Raw genomic sequence first — 17,743 nt, 5'->3', positions numbered from 1 at the left:
CCATCACTACAGCCACACCCCACCATTGTTACACCTAGATTACCCACAATGCTTATCTTAGTACCAACTATAAATCCCGTGCTTATTTTCTAATGAGTGTGAAGGGCAATGCATGACAGTTAGAGCACTTTAGGGAGTCACATATCTCCTCCAATATTAACTCAAGATTGAAACTTGGGACACCAGGGCTACAGGTGAGCACCTTTACTGGCTGAGCCACCTCTCTGCCCCTATACACCATGTTTCTCATAAAAATTAAGTTCAGTGTATTGTCCTAAACAGTTTTTACTATCTGTTATCAACCACATCTGATACAAACCAGTATCTTGATACATGTCATAAAAAAAAATCAAATATTGGCTTAAATATGCTGTTTTAACAAAAATGTATTTCCAGGGGCTGAGGCTGTAGTTTGGTGAGCAAGGGCATAATTAACATGCATAAAGGTCGGGAGTTTGATATCTAGCAACAAAGAAAAAGAAAAAAACATTAACTTCTAACAATAATCCTACAAGCACTAACTACACTGCAGATCAGCGCAAATGCAGGCCTTGCAACTGCTGGCTAGCCTTACGTCACAGGATGGGCATCATAGTAGGCGCTGTTAGCATTCTCTTGCACAGGTTCAGGAGATGGCTGCCTTTCTTCTTGCTCCTCTTCTACTTCATCTTCTGATTCTGACAATACATAATGCACCACATCTTTGTGAGAGGCTCACACACTTACACACTACAGTATCTTTCAGTGTAAGCTTCAAAGTCAGCAAACTTACAAAGACAGCCATTCACTGGAACATTCCCATTCCCCACAAGCGGGACAAACTTGATTACTATGATTTATTTTCACAAGATCTATTAGTAAAGAAAGGAAAAGCTTGCAAAGAAGCTAAAAACCATTGTTTCTGTTGTCGTATCTATTTAAGAGTAGTAATAATGAGAAGGAAAACAAACTGATATTTTTATCAGTGGAAGATCAATAAAACAGCTGCAGTACTGCCACAGCTGGGATAGGCAACAGACGGCAAGGGAAAATGAGTATGCTCTATGCCACTTAGTTCATTCTGATAAAGCTGCTCGTGTCTCCAGACTCTATAGTATAGTATGGAATCTATACAGACATGTCACCTATACACACACTTCCTAGGTTTGACTTTTACATAATTTCATATACACACATATTCCCTTTAACAAGAACTAAATGGGGGGAAAGAGTGGATTCAGTTAAAATAAAGGTAACAAATTTCAAAAAGCTTCATACTTATAGATGAGTTAAGCTCACCTTCATCAAGTTCTGGCTCAGAATCACCAAATACTTCATCTTCATAACGAAACATATCATTGTGAACATAAAATTTATTTGGAACAGATCCCTATAGAAAAACAACATGCAATCTCAATTTTAGTACCACAGAATATGGATTAATATAAGCAACCAAAGCTGAGTATTAAAAACTCTTCTCAAAAAGAAACAGCATCCATAAAGTTCTTCCATCTTTTCAAAACCCTCTGAAAATACAATTCAATATTTTTACAAACATGTAGGGTTTTTCCTTTGTCTTATGGTCCCAGGGACCAAATTCAGGGTTTTAAAAACAAAACCATGAGTCCTATCACCCCAATCCTCTCTTCTGTATCTATCATCCACTTACACACACATTTCAGCATCTAACTTTAAAGTACACATGTACATACAGTGTATAAACAAGCTGTAGTAACACACCTAATCGAAGCTCTCAAAGACAGCAGCGCGCAAACTGCAGAGATGGCTCAGTGGTTAATACTGGCTGCTTTTGAAGACCAGGTTCAATTCCCAGCATGGTGGCTCCCAACATTATAGAACTCCAGTTCCAGAGATCTGATACCCTTCCCAACTCTATGGCCATTAGGTACACATCCATACACATGCAGGTAAAACACAAAGGTGAAAGGGCTGGAGAGATGGTCTGAGGTTAAGGGTGCTAGCTCTATTCTTCTACGTGGCAACTGTCTATGTCAGTTCCAGGGTATGCAATGCCCTCTTCTGGCCTACAAGGGCACCAGGCATACATGTGGTGTACAAACAAAGCCAAAACACCCATACACATAAAAATAAGTAAAATTCAAAATATCACTTAATTTTAAAAATAGCAATAAGCAAATCCAAACCTATAGGAACTCTTTAGTATTCCACAAACTATTAACACATAAATCATATAAATACAAACTAAGTGAAATGAACTTACTTCTGGAGCCAGAACAAAGGTTTGCATAAACTTCCTTTCTGGCTGCCCACTGTTAGACAGCAAGCCCATGACCTGTACAACTACACCATCACTCAGGGTTGCATGAGCATCCACATGACGAATTTTGGTGTGACATTCGCTGAAGTTCAGAGACAACACTTTGTGGTGTATATCCTTTACAGGGAAAAGTGAAGAGAAGAAGACATGTGTGCTGCCACATTAACTACCATCACTTTACACACAGCGCTCATTTCCTCAGGACCCAAAAAGCTTAAGGATTTGCCTGTTCTGCATTAATCTAGACAACTATGCATTACAATCAAACTGCCTGCCAACTACCATCTTTAAGACATCATCTCTACACAAGAAATTGGAACGCATCTTGATCCTGTGCGTTGTAGTCTGGGTGTTAGGCAGCTAATTAGTCTCACAAACTGCTACCAACTGCCTTCTGACCTCCCACCTCATTTTACCTTACTATTGTTTTCCTAGAGCCAAATTTTTCCTGTTTCCTGCTAAAGCCCAAACCAAAGCCCCAGATTCTTCAAGACTGATCTTCCCATCAAGTTATGAAGCAAGTACTGTGCATATCTGGAGCATGAGAGAGATACTTCTCAACTCCTTCGCATATAAAATACAACACTCCACATTGTCCTTTTAAATACATCCAATCAATAATACATTTCTACTAAAACTAACTCTTTACAGCAAAGGGTCACACTAGAGAAACCCAGTGAGGAGTCCAAAAAGGCTATTTTTTAAAATCTGTCTTAATTCAAAGATACTTGAAAACAGATAATCTGTAACTTACATTTTGGCCATAAACTGCTTCCTGGGGCTTTCCACTGGCATCCACTCCACCATGAACATAGGAGGAATTCCTGCCATAGAACCTGCAAAACCATTGACAGACACATCAAGGAAGGAAGGCATAGGGGCCACTAGAGTTCTGGTTCAACAGATAAAGGGGCTCTAACTCATCAACTGTAAGGATTAACCAAGTCAAGGCCCATAGAATCCTCAGAGCTTCTGTGTGACAAGGCAGATGCTCAGTTAGCTTGCCTCAAACTCACGCCAGTGAATAAACAAACGGCTGTCTGAGGAGGAGAGTAAATATTAAAAACTTCAGTCTTTTCTTTAGGTTTATTCGTACGAGTATTTTTTCTAGATGTAGCATGCCATGTGCGCTGGTACCCTCTGAAGCCAGAAGGGAACAGAGGATCCCATGAGACTAGTTACAGATGGTTCTGAGTGAAATATGGGTGCTGGGAATCAGTCTCTAGCCAGCAACCCAAGACCAGCAGTGCTTTTAACAGCCAAGTCACCTTCCAACCCCTTATGCAAAGTTTTTAAAAATCTAAATTTTTATTAAAAGGAAAAGTGGTTAAATATGCTAGATATAATATGGAAGCCATACCACTTTACTTTGTGGATATTCATGTACACGTGTTTGTGTTGGAGATCAGAAGACACCCGTGAGAAGCCTCCTTCCACTTTTCTGACGGAATACAGGGCAAAAGTCTTTACCGGAAAAATTCCTTTACCCACTGTGCCATGTTGTTAGCCTGAAAGTCATACTAGTTGAAAACCTTGTTGGCTAGGTGGTGGTGGCACATGCCTTAAATAAATCCCAGCATCCAAAGGCAGATGTCTGAGGCTAGCCAGAATGACAGAGACCTTACAGAAGTGGGCACGGCGGGGTGACTTCCAACCCCAGCTCTGGGGAATGAGGAAGAGGGTACAGTGACCTGGTTCCAATTCACTCACACCCACATAGTGAAACCCTGTCTCAAAACAACAGACTACCGATATTCTGAAAGATCAACTCATATATAAAGGTCCTAATAATCCCATTCACTCCCAAATATCACTCAGTCTTAAAAAAAAAAAAAAAACCTCTGTATTGAGGGAATTAAAATATTTTACATACCCTCATTTCAGTACAATGTTGAAAACTGGCTATAGGTAACTTGTTTACTTATTTATCCTTATTTCTAATCTTATTTTTCAAGAAAGATGCTGAATTAGTTATTAGCTTCAGCTGTCAAATATGAAAAATGAGATAACCAAAGTACCTACATTAAAACCAACATAAAATTAAATGGAAAACTAAAGAATTCACAGAAAGGGAACCCAGCAAAAGTGAGCACAATCCTCTCCCATACTGCCTAAGAGAGTATCAACATGTCAAGCAGTATAAACTGCCAAAGCTACCCTAAGACCTGCACAACAGTTCGGCAGCAGTGACCGCAGGAGGTAACAACAGTGTATTATCTCAGCCCTGTCCTGCAGCACCGTAGGACTCATCTTTCAGCTTCACAAGTATAGCAGCCAAAAGAATGGGACTTGGCAAAAACTAGCTACACACTACACGAATTTAATTTTAACCTCTGGAAAAACAGCGAACAAAGTTACTAACAGTGTCTCACAAAACAATACTATTTTTCACATGGAAAGACAAACTTTCACAGGTATATAGTAGTTTTTCTGAACACTATGAGAACTTAAAAAGATAAATTTAAGTCACTCATTTATAATTGCTCACTGGAATCCATTAGTAAGCCAAGTCCCTCATTAGTATAATGAAACATGAAATACTGAGGGGTTATGTGTGTGTAAAATAATGTGCTATAACACTATGATACGATGTGCTTCCTGTTTGGAAAGACATTATCAGTAAAAGGTGGCCATGCCAAGAAAATATGAGGTGATGTCTAAATTTTACCTGTGTAAATACTCAGGAGCTTTATTCAGCAAAGTATAATACTGCCGCACAAACTCCCGCCCCACAAGCAGCGGACTGGGCTTCTCCATAACCATTTCTTTGCTGCACAATGTCAAATGCTGGGAGAGAAAACACAAGAAAACAGCTATTAAATCATCTTTGTAAAATGCCATGAAATAAATCTTCATAGACATACAAATGAGACTATACATTAACACCATTTAAAAAAAAAACTATTAACAGGCCAGGCGGTGGTGTGGTGCTTTTAATCCCAGCACTTGGGAGGCAGAGGTATGTTAATCTCTGTGAGTTCAAGGACAGCCAAGTGCTGTGGAGAAATCTGTCTTGAAAAACAACAGTTAGAGATGGCTCAGTAGTTGTCTGCTCTAACAGAGGACCCAGGTTCAATTTCCAGCACCCACATTAAAGCACACGACCATCTAATCTAACTCCAGTTCCACAGGATCTGCTGGCTTCTTATGACCTCCTTGGGCACCAGGCACACATTAAATAAAAATGAAAATCCTTTGTAAAGTGTAGTTTGTTACTTACTTTATACATGTAGCCCTCAGAATAATCTATGTAATCACCATGAAGGGGCAGTGGGCTGTAGATATGGCTCACGGTTAACAGGCGGTCTTCCACACGACTACAGTTCATTTCCAGCATCCGCATTAGGTGGCTCCTAACTGCCTCTAATTCCAGTTCCAGGGGATCTGAACCTTTAGCCTTGAAGGCATGCATGTAGATTCAAAATAAATCTTGGACCGGAGAGAATGCTCAGCAGCAAAAGCTCTTGTTGTTCTTGTGGAGGACCCAGGCTCAGTTAGTTCCCAGCAGCCACATGGTGGGTAGCTCACAAACATATTACAGAGGACCAAATACCCTATTCTGACCTCCACAGGTACCAGCTACACACACGCTACACAGACAGACAAGAAGGCACAGGCACACGTGTGCGGGCACACACACACACTTTTTAAAGGGAAGTGGAGGAAGGAGAGAGCTATTGAAATGGCTTTGGAGTTTGCCTGACCTGAGCTTGGCTCCCCAGGACCAACAAGGTAGAGAGAACTGACCCCCAGTTTGTCTCCTGACTTCCACTTTTTTTTAAAATTTATTACATATACAGTGTCTGTCTGCATGTATGTTTACAGGCTAGAAGAAGGTACCAGATCTCATTACAGATGGTTGTGAGCCACAATGTGGTTGCTGGGAATTGAACTCAGAACCTCTGAAAGAACAGTCAAACAGAGACCATCCCAAACACCACTTGTTTTTCAAAAGAAGTAGTAATATGGCTGATAGTAGCTCACTGGTAGAGTAGTACAGTAATTCCAAGAAATAGCCACAGGTTCAATCCTAAGTACCAAAGATGTGTGTAGATCAACAGACAGAACACACACCCAAACACCCACACAAAGCCTCGAGAGGATTCTTGACTATTTTTATTTATGTGCATGGATGTGTGTATCCACAGCGACCAGAAGAGGGTGTCAGATGCCCTGGAGCTTGGATTACAGGTGGCAGTGAACCACACTATGGAAGTGGCAAGGGAACTAAACTTGGAACCTCTGGAAAAGCAGAAAGCTCTCCTGACTGCTATGCTTGAAAGTACTAAAGGGGAAAAAACAAAACAAAGTAAAAATCAACCACACAGTGTATATCAGGCAAATAAAATACTCTCTGAATTCCTATTTTAACAAATTTCAATGCAGGTTTTCTTTAAGCAACTAAATACTTTCATAGCCGAACCAGCCCATAACCACCAGCTTGGACGTGCTGTTTCTCACAAATGGGGCAAAGAGGTGGGTTGAAGACTCTTAGAGACTTCAGGATTGCATCTGTTCTAACTAGCTGCTTCTTCCTTTGCAATTGTTCCTCTAGACACTTTTTGTTTCGTTTTTCGAGGCCAGGTTTCTCTGCGTAACAGCCTTGGCCATCCTGAACTCTATAGACCAGGCTGGCCTGGATCATGGAGCACTAGCCACCTCTGCTTGCTGAGTGCTGGGATTAAAGGTGTGCACTGCCCAAGTTTTAATACAGAAATGAATTTATAAACCCAGTTTAGTGGCTCAGGCCTCAAACTGAGGCACTCAGAATAATCATAAGTTCAGGGACAGGAGAGATGGCTCAGTGGTTAAGAATAATCATGAGTTCAGGCCAGACTGGACTAGAGTAGCCCTGTACTTTTTTTTTTAAAGATTTATTTATGTATGAGTGTTTTGCTCACCATGTATGTCTGTATACCACATGCATGCCTGGTACCCATGAAGATCCAGGGTATGAGATTGCCCTGGAATTGGGGTTCTATGGACAACTGTGAGTCACCATGTGGATGCTAGTAATTGAACCCAGAAAATGCTCTTCGATTCTGAGCCATCACACTGAAGCTCTGTATCTTTTGTTCTAATACCCACATGGCAGCTCACAACTGTCAGAAATCCCAGTTCCAGGGGATACGCATGCAGGCAAAATACTCATAAACATAAAATAAATTAAAAAATTATGTTATTAACTTTAATTGGGAGACTAGAAAATGATTGAAGCATGAATAAAGGCAGTGGCAACCACAAGTAACTCTCACAATTGGAAAGCCTCCTTCCGCGCCTCCATCACTGTCACGATGGACCCAATTTTTTTTCCTGTACTATACTCTTTCAAAAGATGGGGAAGAAATATGGCTTATGCTTTCTAAATGTCACAAAATGTACAGTAATTTTGAAATTCTTAAAATTCAGGGGATCCAGGGCCCTCTTCTGGTCTCCAAGAACACTAGGCACATACACACATACGGGCAAAAACATTCATACACACAATTTTATTTATTTATTTTTAAGGGAGGAGGGGGCTTTTTCAAAACAAGCTTTCTCTAACAGCCCTAGCTGTCCTGAAACTTACTCTGTAGACCAGGCTAGCATCAAACTCAGATACTCACTTGCCTCTGCCTCTTTTTTTTTTTTTAGAAAAAAGCGGAAGTGGAGCACACACCTTTAATCCTAGCACTGAGGAGCCAGAGGCAGGTGGACCTTAGGGAATTCAAGGCCAGCCTGGACTACACAGCTAGAAGGGGCTTAGAAGAGAAAGGGGAGCCAAGGAAAAAATGGCTTTAGAGCAAAGATTAAAAGCATGGGAGTGAGTCAGGAATTTTAGCTAACTTGCCTACTGTGAGCCCGGCTGATAAGGATGGAAATATTCAACAATACTGATTTTTGCATAGAGATGAATGGCCTTGAAAACTCACAGCAGGGGGCTGGAGAGTTGGCTCAGTGGTTAAGAGCACTGGCTGCTCTTCCATAGGCCATGAGTTCAATTCCCAGCAACCACATGTTGGCTCACAACCATCTGTAATGAGATCTGGTGCCCTCTTCTAGTGTGTGAGCATACATGGAGGCAGAATGTTGTATACATAATAAATATCTTAAAAAAAAAAAAACAAACTCACAGCAACCCTTCTGCCCAGGTGGCCTAAATCCTGAGCTTAGGTAAAGCAGCATGCCCAGCATAACATCACTAAACTAAGAACTACCCACTTTCAGTACCAACAGTAGCAAGAATGTATCTGTCCGACACAGTACTGTATAGTGGCTAAAGTCTTCTTACACTAGAAATTACTCAGGAAAGGTAAATGGAGGAAGTTGAGATGGGAACAAATATGCTGAACAACATAGAAAAAAACTAATAAAGGACAAGAGAGGGTAGGGAGGGAAAAAACCTTTAAACTCAGGAGGCAGAGGCAACCAGATCTCTGTAAATGAAGGGCAGCCTCATCTACAAAGCCAGGGCTGTCATGCAGTGAAACCCGGTCCCGGGAAAAAGAACAGAAAGTCTGGAGAAATGGCTTGGTGTTAAGAACTCTCACTGGCTGTTCTAGCCCAGCAACCCCACGGTTGCTGTTCACAACCATGCACAACTCTAGTTCCAGTGTATTTGATGTCCTCTTCTGCCCTCTGCAGGCACAAGACGCGCAAAAACATCTATGCACAGTAAAAGAAAAGCTTTTGGGGCTAGGAACTTACAGCATTGTAAAATGAGACATTGAAAAGACTAGAATAAAATGTTAAATTAAATTACTGTTTCATGAATTAAAAAGGCAATGTATATGATGAGCTAAAGAATGAAATTAATTTTAAAAATTCACTACAAATGGTAAAAATTATTATTAGAACAGATTACAGTAGAAAAGGTTATCCAAAATAGTTAATTCTCATTAATTTCAGAGCTATCTTAAATGGTCTCTCTCCATATTCTTACTAAGGACACAGTGCTCCATTACTAGTAATAAAATGGCTAACTTCAGAAAAAAAATCAAAATTTAAACACAAATACCTAACCACAACTACTAATGCAACTCTTTGAACATTCCAGCTTTCAGAACAGAGATATTTAAACCATGTGCTAAGCAAGCACTCTATCAACTGAGCTGTATCTTCAGTACCCCCAATCTTTAAAGCATTAAAAAACACACACCACTCACTGCACTTCGTTCCATGAAATTTCATGCCATTCTTTGGTAGTTACTTCAATGCTTGGAGAGAACAAGTATTTCTGAAGAAATCATACTTTTTATTAAAAAATATCAAGAAAACACCTAGATAAGGAGGAGGAAATGCAGATAAACTGCTAACCTTGGAAGGTTATATGTACCATATTTTATTTATGGAAAGAATGTCTCCAACTGGCTGTAGCTGTTTACCAGAAACTGCTATCAAAGGCTGTCCATGCTTAGCCCTAGCTTATCTCCAGGACAGGATGCTTACTCCCACTCCCTCTGCAGGGCTCACACTTAGGCCAAGGCCCATTCTCACTGACCCAAAGACTAGATCCCACTTTAAAACGACAGCTCCATTTCAACACTATAACTTCCCAAAGTTCCTGAAGATCTTCATCTAAAAGGTTTTAATGACTACAACAATACCAGCCACACATTTTTAGAACAAGAAACTCAGATTTGTTGTGGCAGACCTTGGGTCTAAGTGACAGAAATAGGAGGTTATGGGTAAAGCAAAGGGGGCAAGTGCTGGAGTGCAGAAAGACACCAAGAATGGCCAACCCTTAAGAATGGCTATGCTGGGTAGTGGTGATGTATGCAGAAATGGTTATGCTACTCCCCTCTGAGACAAGGTTTCTCTCTAAGTAGCCCTGGCTGTTCAGGAATTCTCTATAGAAGAGATTGGCCTCCAACTCCCCTCTTCTAGCCTTGCCTCCTGAGTGACTTCACCTGGCCCAAAGCAAATTTCCTGAGTGTGTCACACTGACACAAACTTCTTGTTCTTGGAACAAAGACAGGCCCTTTATCTCTTTGCCTTCTGAGTGTCAGTTTCATTTTTCTATAAATGAAGTTAATATAACGCTCCCTATTCAAGAGGTAAAGGAAACAGGGACTCAGGAAACATTAAAAAATAATGAGAGCCGGGTGGTGGTGGCGCACGCCTTTAATCCCAGCACTCGGGAGGCAGAGGCAGGCGGATCTCTGTGAGTTCGAGACCAGCCTGGTCTACAAGAGCTAGTTCCAGGACAGGCTCCAAAACCACAGAGAAACCCTGTCTCAACAAAAAAAAAAAAATAATGAGAGGTGGGCATGGTTGCAGACGCCTTTAATCCCAGCACTCAGGAGACCTAGAGACAGGTAAAAGACAGGTGGACCTCTGCGAATTCAAGGCCAGCCTGACATACAAAGCAAATTCCAGCACAGCCAGGGCTACTCACAGAAACCCTGTCTGGGGTGGTAGGAGAGGAAGGGGGCGGACTGTCTTTAAAACACAGGAGACAGAAGACAGATCTCTTGAGTTGAAGGCCAGTCTGGTCTATAGTTCTAAGTCAGCCAGCCAGGGCTACAAAGACACTGCCTCAAAATACAGGGTGAAGGGAGCATGATGTGAATACACCATTTTCGTGGGACGGCATGGCCATTCTTAGCGTCTTTCTGTACTTCAGCACTTGTCACCTCATCTTGAGGGTTGAGGACAGAAGTTGTTTTATCCAGAACATTCTATTTTTGTCACTGAGGTACTTGGATCCAAGGTCTGCCACAACAAATGATCTCTCTTAATTCAAGATCAGCCTGGCCTACACACAGCGAGACCCTGACTCAAACAAAACCAAACAAACAAAAAAGCCACTCGACTTTTAGGGGTTGGAGAGAGGGCTCCGTGTTCTTTCTTCCCACCACCTACATTTAGGAGCTCATAATCGGCCTTAACTCCAGCTCCAGCTCCAGGAGGATCTAACACCTTCTATACACACATGCAAGTACATAATTAGAAGGAATAAAAAATAAGTCCTTAAAAACTTTACAGTTCAGCAGGGCGGTCCAGCTCCGAGAGGATCTAACACCTTTTATACAGACACATATACACACATGCAAGTACATAATTAGAAGAAACAAAAAATAAGTCCTTAAAAACTTTACAGTTCAGCCGGGCGGTGGAGGCGCATGCCTTTAATCCCAGCACTGGGGAGGCAGAGGCGGGCAGATCTCTGAGTTCGATGCCAACCTGGTCCACAAGAGCTAATTCCAGGACAGGCTTCAAAGCTACAGAGGAACCCTGTCTAGAAAAACCACAAACTTTACAGTTCAATTTTCACGCCAAGCACAGTAGCATATACTTCTACTTCCCAGCACCAAGGAGGCAAAGGTAGGACGTTACCAGAAACTCCAGACCAGCCTAGGACAGAAAGTAAATGTCAAGCTAGTTTGGGCTAAACAAGGATCCTGCCCCAAGAAAACAAATAAATACAGTAATAAAATGCAAATCCAACTTCCAGTGTATTTTAAACTGGGGGGGGGGGGAGATTGACAGCAACACAATATAGTAAGAGATCTTCCCAGCATTAGTACCACAACAAGACAGGATAAAATACTCAGAAGTTAGATGATTACAATAAACCAATGCACAAAACAACATTCTTTTGCTGAGGGTTTGGAAAAAAACATTGCTTTGCTTTACTGATTATTATGCACACATCTACCAGTGAAGGGCAACCATTCAAAAAAAAAGACTTTTTTTGCTGGTTTGGGTTTTTTTTTTGAGTTTTTAAAACAGGGTTTCTCTGTGTTCCTGACTGTCCTGGAACTACTCCTGTAGACCAGGTGGCCTCGAACTCTTAAGAGAGCTGCCTGCCTCTGTCTCCCTCCCAAGAGCTGGATTAAAGTTGAGTGCCACCACCACCCTGCACAGGTCAACTAAACTCCACCACTTTCCATTCGGAGTAATCCAATCTGGGCTTCAGTGTAAATGCTAAAAGGTGTCACTCCATCATCTTCTTCATATCCATTCAACATAAAACGTAGGAAAACAATTTAGGAAACTAAGAAAATAACTTCTAATAATGGGTAATAATTCTGCAACATAAATTGCTGTCAAGAATCTAAAAGATATTATGATTATCTGTAAATTTCCAGTTGTTGATATTGAATTTTGTTATTTAATCTCTAAGGCAAATACAGCTAACAAACATTCCCTGCTAAAACAATGCCAACCACTTCTTCAAAGCTAGAACTCGCCTAACAGTCCAGTTTACTCCGTCACTAAGTTACATTCAGTCTAGCTATTAATTTTGTGGGAGGTTCACAGGCCAAACGCTGATCAAGAAACTGTAGCACGCCCCCTGAACTGCAATGAATGGTGGCAGGGCCTGGGTACTTCTGATGCCCCAGGTATGCTGGTGCCTGGAATCTGAAGAGCAAGATCTTACCAAGGTTCACTTACTAAACTATCCAATGACGTCATCATCCGCTCCTCCGATAGCCAGCCACCCATCCCACTAGTGTCTAGTTCACTCCACTTCGGAGGTTTGCTTTCACCATCACTAGTATTTTAATTCTAGTTTTTTGTGTTTTATTTTCCAAGACAGGGTTTCCTTGTATAGCCCTCCCTGGCTGTCCCGGAACTCACTCAGTGGACCAGGCTGGCCTTCAACTCGAGATCTTCCTGCCTCTGGACCGCAATTAAAATCGTACTCCCAAGCCCAGCACTACTTCAGTTCTGAATGTTCAATAACCTCTGCCACCAAGAAACATACTTGTAGCCCTTCTCATAATTGATTTTTCATAATGAAATAATTTGTACACAACCGAGATGAGAAGGAAAGAAACACATGACCTAAAGCTTAGTAAGAAGGGACAACAATATTCAGTCCTAAGATCCAAACTGAGCAAACCTTGGGTGGGGGAGCGAACAATGACGACAGAATCTCACTATGTAGCCTGGATGGTTTGTAAGTATGTAGGCCAGGTTGGCCTCGAACTCACAAGATCTACCTGCCTCTGTCCCCCGAGTGCTGGGACACCGGGCCTGAAAACCTAAAGACCAGAAGGGGACCACTGGATTTGACAAAGGCAAGTGTTTACCTAGAAACTTTGGTTCACATGCCTAGGGCTACATTAACAGCCAAATATGGACAAGAAATTACTATCATCTATTCCAGTGCGTCCTTTTCACTGCAGTTAATGGTTCCCCGAACTGGATACGTGCAACGAACGAGGTCTGGTGTCTAGAATCTAAAAACCAGACACCTTAACTCAAGTTAATAAATAGCACAACAATCATACCCGGAGGGAGAAGGGCAATTTTCCTTGATTCAGCTTTGGTGCACGTGTTTTGTTTTTAAAGAGGCAAAAGGCACCTCCTCAAACACTCGATTAAAAATCAGTTATATCTTGGTAGCAAAAATTATGAACACGACCCTATAATCCCAAAGCAGTATTGGGACACCTGAAGAAATCGGCTCTTAAGAGACGCAGGAAAACCTCGATCAAATTCCACTAACAAAACCCACACCATCTAGGGAAACTTACATTCTTCTCCCCTCACCCTCTAAGAAAAAAAAAAACAATTGTGTGTGGAGGGGAAGAAACCCATTCCCAAAACACTCAAACGTATTTTCTTTTTCCTGGGCTACTGGAGATCGCCTGCAGAAAAAAGGACGGAGGGTCTTCGCTCGTTACAGCCCTCATATCAGAACATGTTCGGGATAATGGGGGGGGGGGGGGGGGTTCGAGCACCCGACAAGCGGAGCGGAGCGGCGGCCACCTTCAACCCCGGATTCAGTTTCCGGGCACAGAAATGGTGCCCGGAGGCCGCTACTTTCGCATCTGCGTCGCTTCTGCCTCCGCCGACACGGCCTCCCTCCCCTCCCCCACGGGCGGGGCGACGATCGGGAACCAGGGCCGCAAACCAGCGGGGAGCCAGGCGGGTGGGCTTCCCACCCTGAAACCGCGTCTGCAGAAGCCCACCGGCCCGCTTCGCGGCTTGGCGCCCGTCGGCGCGCTCCTGGAGCTGCGGCGGACAGGGTCCCGCCGAGCAGCCTCATCCCGGCAAGCCCCAGCCCCACCTGTGCCCTCCTCTGCACCACGCGCGCGGGTCATTTTCCTCCCCACGCAGCCTCACGCTCACCTTGCAGAAAAGGCTCGGCTCGGCACACACGCACGCACTCTGGCTGGCGTAGGCAGCCGGCGAGAACAATGTTTCTGCCGCGGCACCCCAGACAGCGAGCGCACACACCGGACGGTTGCTGAGAGCCGCGGAGCGGAGTGAAATGTCCCCTGCCGACCACCACACCGACCGCCCCTTCTCGGCCCCCGTACACACCTCCAACCAACAGCGGCGGCGGGCACGTCGCGCGGAGGTCAGGAGTGTCGCGGGATCGGCCACAGCAGATTCTCCTTCCTCGACTAAGCCCGAGGCTTGGGAATCCGGAGACCTGCGAGCTCAGGGCCCTCGAAGCCGCCTCTTCCCCAGAGCCTAGAGCTGCAACGAGCCACAAGAACACGGACGTCCCGCCCCCTTTGCCGCCGCCCCCTCTTATTGTTTTACCCCTGCCGAAAGGGCTAGGGAACCCCCCAGAACAACGCCAGCCAATCAGACATCACCATGGAGAGCAGGACCCAACCCTCTCGCGTCCCTCTGCGGAGCATGCGCAGTACGGCGCCGCGCTCGCGCACTCGGGCGTCCGGAAAGCCAGGGAACCGGAACCGGCCTAGAGCCCGGGCGAGAGCCCGCTGATCTGACGTCACAAGGAAGCTGCCTTTCTCTTGCTGTGATGCTGAGCCTCCGGTCCTCTCAGGTGGCGCGAACAAAAAAGCTGGCTCCCCGCTGAGCAGTGTCTTTACTAAAGGATGGTCCTGGCGCTTTTATTCGTGCTAAGACGTCCCTAAACTGCAGGTTGCTGCCTTAGCGGAGCATTAAAATGCAGTGTTCAACTCTGCACAGGGAGCGCACCTATTCTGCTTATTGACCTGTTTTAGGAAATGGAGGTTTTAAGCCTTTCAAGTCAATGTCATCCAGCTAGTTTAAAAGGGTTGCTGAGTCGTGCGTGGAGTATGAGAAAACAAAAAACAAAAAAACCTTGGCCTGTATACACAGACTTGGGTCTCTTGTATGGCTTTGACCATCCTTAAATGGAACCAAGCATTTACAAACGAAGGCTCAAAGGCTTGAAATTTCAAAACAAAACAAAACAAAAATGTCGTTTACAGATCTGGGACCCAGTTATGGATACTACATTGCCTCATGGATCTTGATTCATGGGGGAAAAATCATTTCTTGACAAGATGTTGTTCCTTTGCCACGTATAGATCCGGCAACGTTTTCAATATTAAGATAGCGGAAGAAATTGGGAATGCTCAGAAGGGCAACCAGAGAATAGAAACATCTGAACCAAGCATGATGCAGGCAGAAATACATCATCAGTTTTTCCTCACACTCCTATAATGGTGATTTTAATGTATTTCCTAAAAGTAAAAAAGGTTCACAAAAGGCAACACCGATATTTGAGCCTCCAAAATCTACACTGGTATTACTTTGGATGACTTAATAATTTGTATATGCAAAGTATATAAGCAGACCATCACTTATTAAATGAAACTGAGGTGGTTTCCCTTATTGTATTGCGTATGCAGATTACCTTAAAAGTGTACTACTTATAGATCAGGCAGTCCTCTGAGTATTTTATGAAATCACAGAAACCCAAAGTTCACCTATTTGAATGCACATTTTACAAACACAGAAAGTAAGGCTTAAGAGGTTTACCCAAGGACACACACCTACTACTCATCTCAGCCAGGCATGGAGGGACACACTTGTAATCCCAGCACCTGGGAAGCAGAGGCAGGGAGGTAACCACAAGTTCTCGACCTACAAATTTGGTTTACAAAGCAAATTCCAGGCCAGCTAGGGCTACATAAGGAGACTGTCTCAATCATAAGTGAACAAACAATTACTCATTTCAACAGGAGCAGTCTGCGGCTACAGCCTACACCCTTAATTGTAAACTACAGAATGTTGCTATTATTAACTGCTAAAATTTCAACTGTTTCCAGCCACATACAGTGCTTTTTGTTTGTTTGTTCTGTTTTTGATGTCTAAAGACAAGGTTTCTCTGTGTAACCCTGGCTGTCCTGGAACTCACTCTCTAGACCAGGATGGCCACAAACTCAGAGATAGGCCTACCTCTGCCTCTCAGGTACTGGGATAAAAGTGTGTGATACCGTGCTTGGCTCCATGCGGTGTTTTTATAAGTATTCTTTGTCCTGTAACCTAGAATAAAGATGGAAGTTTCTTGTTTGTTTTTTGTTTTTGCAGCTTTGGAGCCTGTCCTGGAACTAGCTTTTGTAGGCCAGGCTGGTCTCAAACTCAGAGAGATCAGCCTGCCTCTGCCTCCCAAGAGCTGGGATTAAAGGTGTGCACCACCAACACCTGGAAGATGGAAGTTTCTTGAGAGTGGGTCTCAGGCCTTCATGTTCATGCAAATGAGATCTGGGCTTGTTATAATACTTCCCAGTGTTTCTGACTCTGCAGGTGTGTGGGGAGGCCTGAGAATTTGCATTTCTCACAAGTGCCCAGGGGATTCTGTTACTGCCACTCTAGGAACCAGTTTACCACTACTACGGCAGAGGCTGGCAAACTTCAAGAAAGAATCAACTACTATCTTCCTCTCCCCTCCTTTCATAATCTTTCAAAGCAGAAAAAAAAATTCTCAGCTTAACTCTAGGCCTCGGGCAACCCCTGCCATTAAGACACAGCAGGAATTTGTTACCAGTTTAAAAAAAAAAAAGACCCAGCTATCTCCAATTTTAGTAAATTACTCTAACCAATTCCCACAAGTAGCTAGCATTTTTTATTTCTTAAATGTCTCTCTAGTCTGCTCTGTGAATACCTGTGCATTCTGGTAGTCTTTGCCCGGGGTTGGAGACAGTAACAGACAGGCTAATCTCCCTGCCTTTCAAAATCACCATGAAGCAACCACTGTCCCCATGGACCAAGAGGGAGGTCAGACTGAAGGATACCCAGTGGAGAGGCTCAGGCCACCTTTCACCTGTCACCTTTGATTCCACGCTTTTATCAAAGCACACACCCAATGTTAGTGAACTTCCGCTCCCTCTACCTTCATCTACTCCAGATTAAATGCATCACTGATTCTGTTACGATGATGGTTCAAGCCCACTGCAAACCCTTCCTACTTGGTTGTGACACAGCCACTTAATTCTTCATCCCTCTCACGAAAGCCGGGTCTTTTTTTTCCTTTGTTTTGTTTGTTTTTCAAGACAGGGTTTCTCTGTGTAGCCCTGACTGTCCTGGAACTCACTCCGTAGACCAAGCTGGTCTTAAATTTAGAGATCTGCCTGTCTCTACTTCCCCAGTGCTGGGATTAACAGCATGTGCCACCACTGCTAGGATAAAAGCCAAATCTTTCACAGCTATAAATCAGGTGGCATTCCCCAAACCTCCTAAGGCAATACTGAACTTAATTCCTTACCAAGGCCTACGAGGATTACCTAATACTATCCTGAACCT

The 17,743-nt window shown here is 43.4% G+C and overlaps 1 protein-coding gene across 6 annotated transcripts in view; it reads right to left on the bottom strand.

Moving 5' to 3' along the window:
• The window catches only part of G3bp2 (G3BP stress granule assembly factor 2), an 80,790-nt gene that overhangs the window by 13,904 nt on the left and 49,143 nt on the right, over positions 1-17,743 (bottom strand). For 2 of the 6 annotated variants that reach the window (XM_075943612.1, XM_075943614.1), the window contains exons 2-6: positions 4,947-5,065; positions 3,033-3,114; positions 2,222-2,395; positions 1,279-1,369; positions 575-677 (exon numbers count right to left, since the gene is read on the bottom strand). In XM_075943612.1, coding sequence (XP_075799727.1) covers positions 575-677; positions 1,279-1,369; positions 2,222-2,395; positions 3,033-3,114; positions 4,947-5,041 — 545 coding nt within the window. In that variant the 5' untranslated portion in view covers positions 5,042-5,065. Of the gene's footprint in view, positions 1-574; positions 678-1,278; positions 1,370-2,221; positions 2,396-3,032; positions 3,115-4,946; positions 5,066-14,344; positions 14,849-17,743 lie in introns of those variants that run through there. The other 4 variants (XM_075943610.1, XM_075943613.1, XM_075943609.1 and 1 more) reach the window with 4 other exon arrangements.

The sequence above is a fragment of the Microtus pennsylvanicus genome, chromosome 12, assembly GCF_037038515.1.
Source record: "Microtus pennsylvanicus isolate mMicPen1 chromosome 12, mMicPen1.hap1, whole genome shotgun sequence".
NCBI lineage: Eukaryota > Metazoa > Chordata > Mammalia > Rodentia > Cricetidae > Microtus > Microtus pennsylvanicus.
The sequence above is the reverse complement of the archived record's forward strand: the minus strand, read 5'-3'. Positions and strand labels throughout refer to the sequence as shown.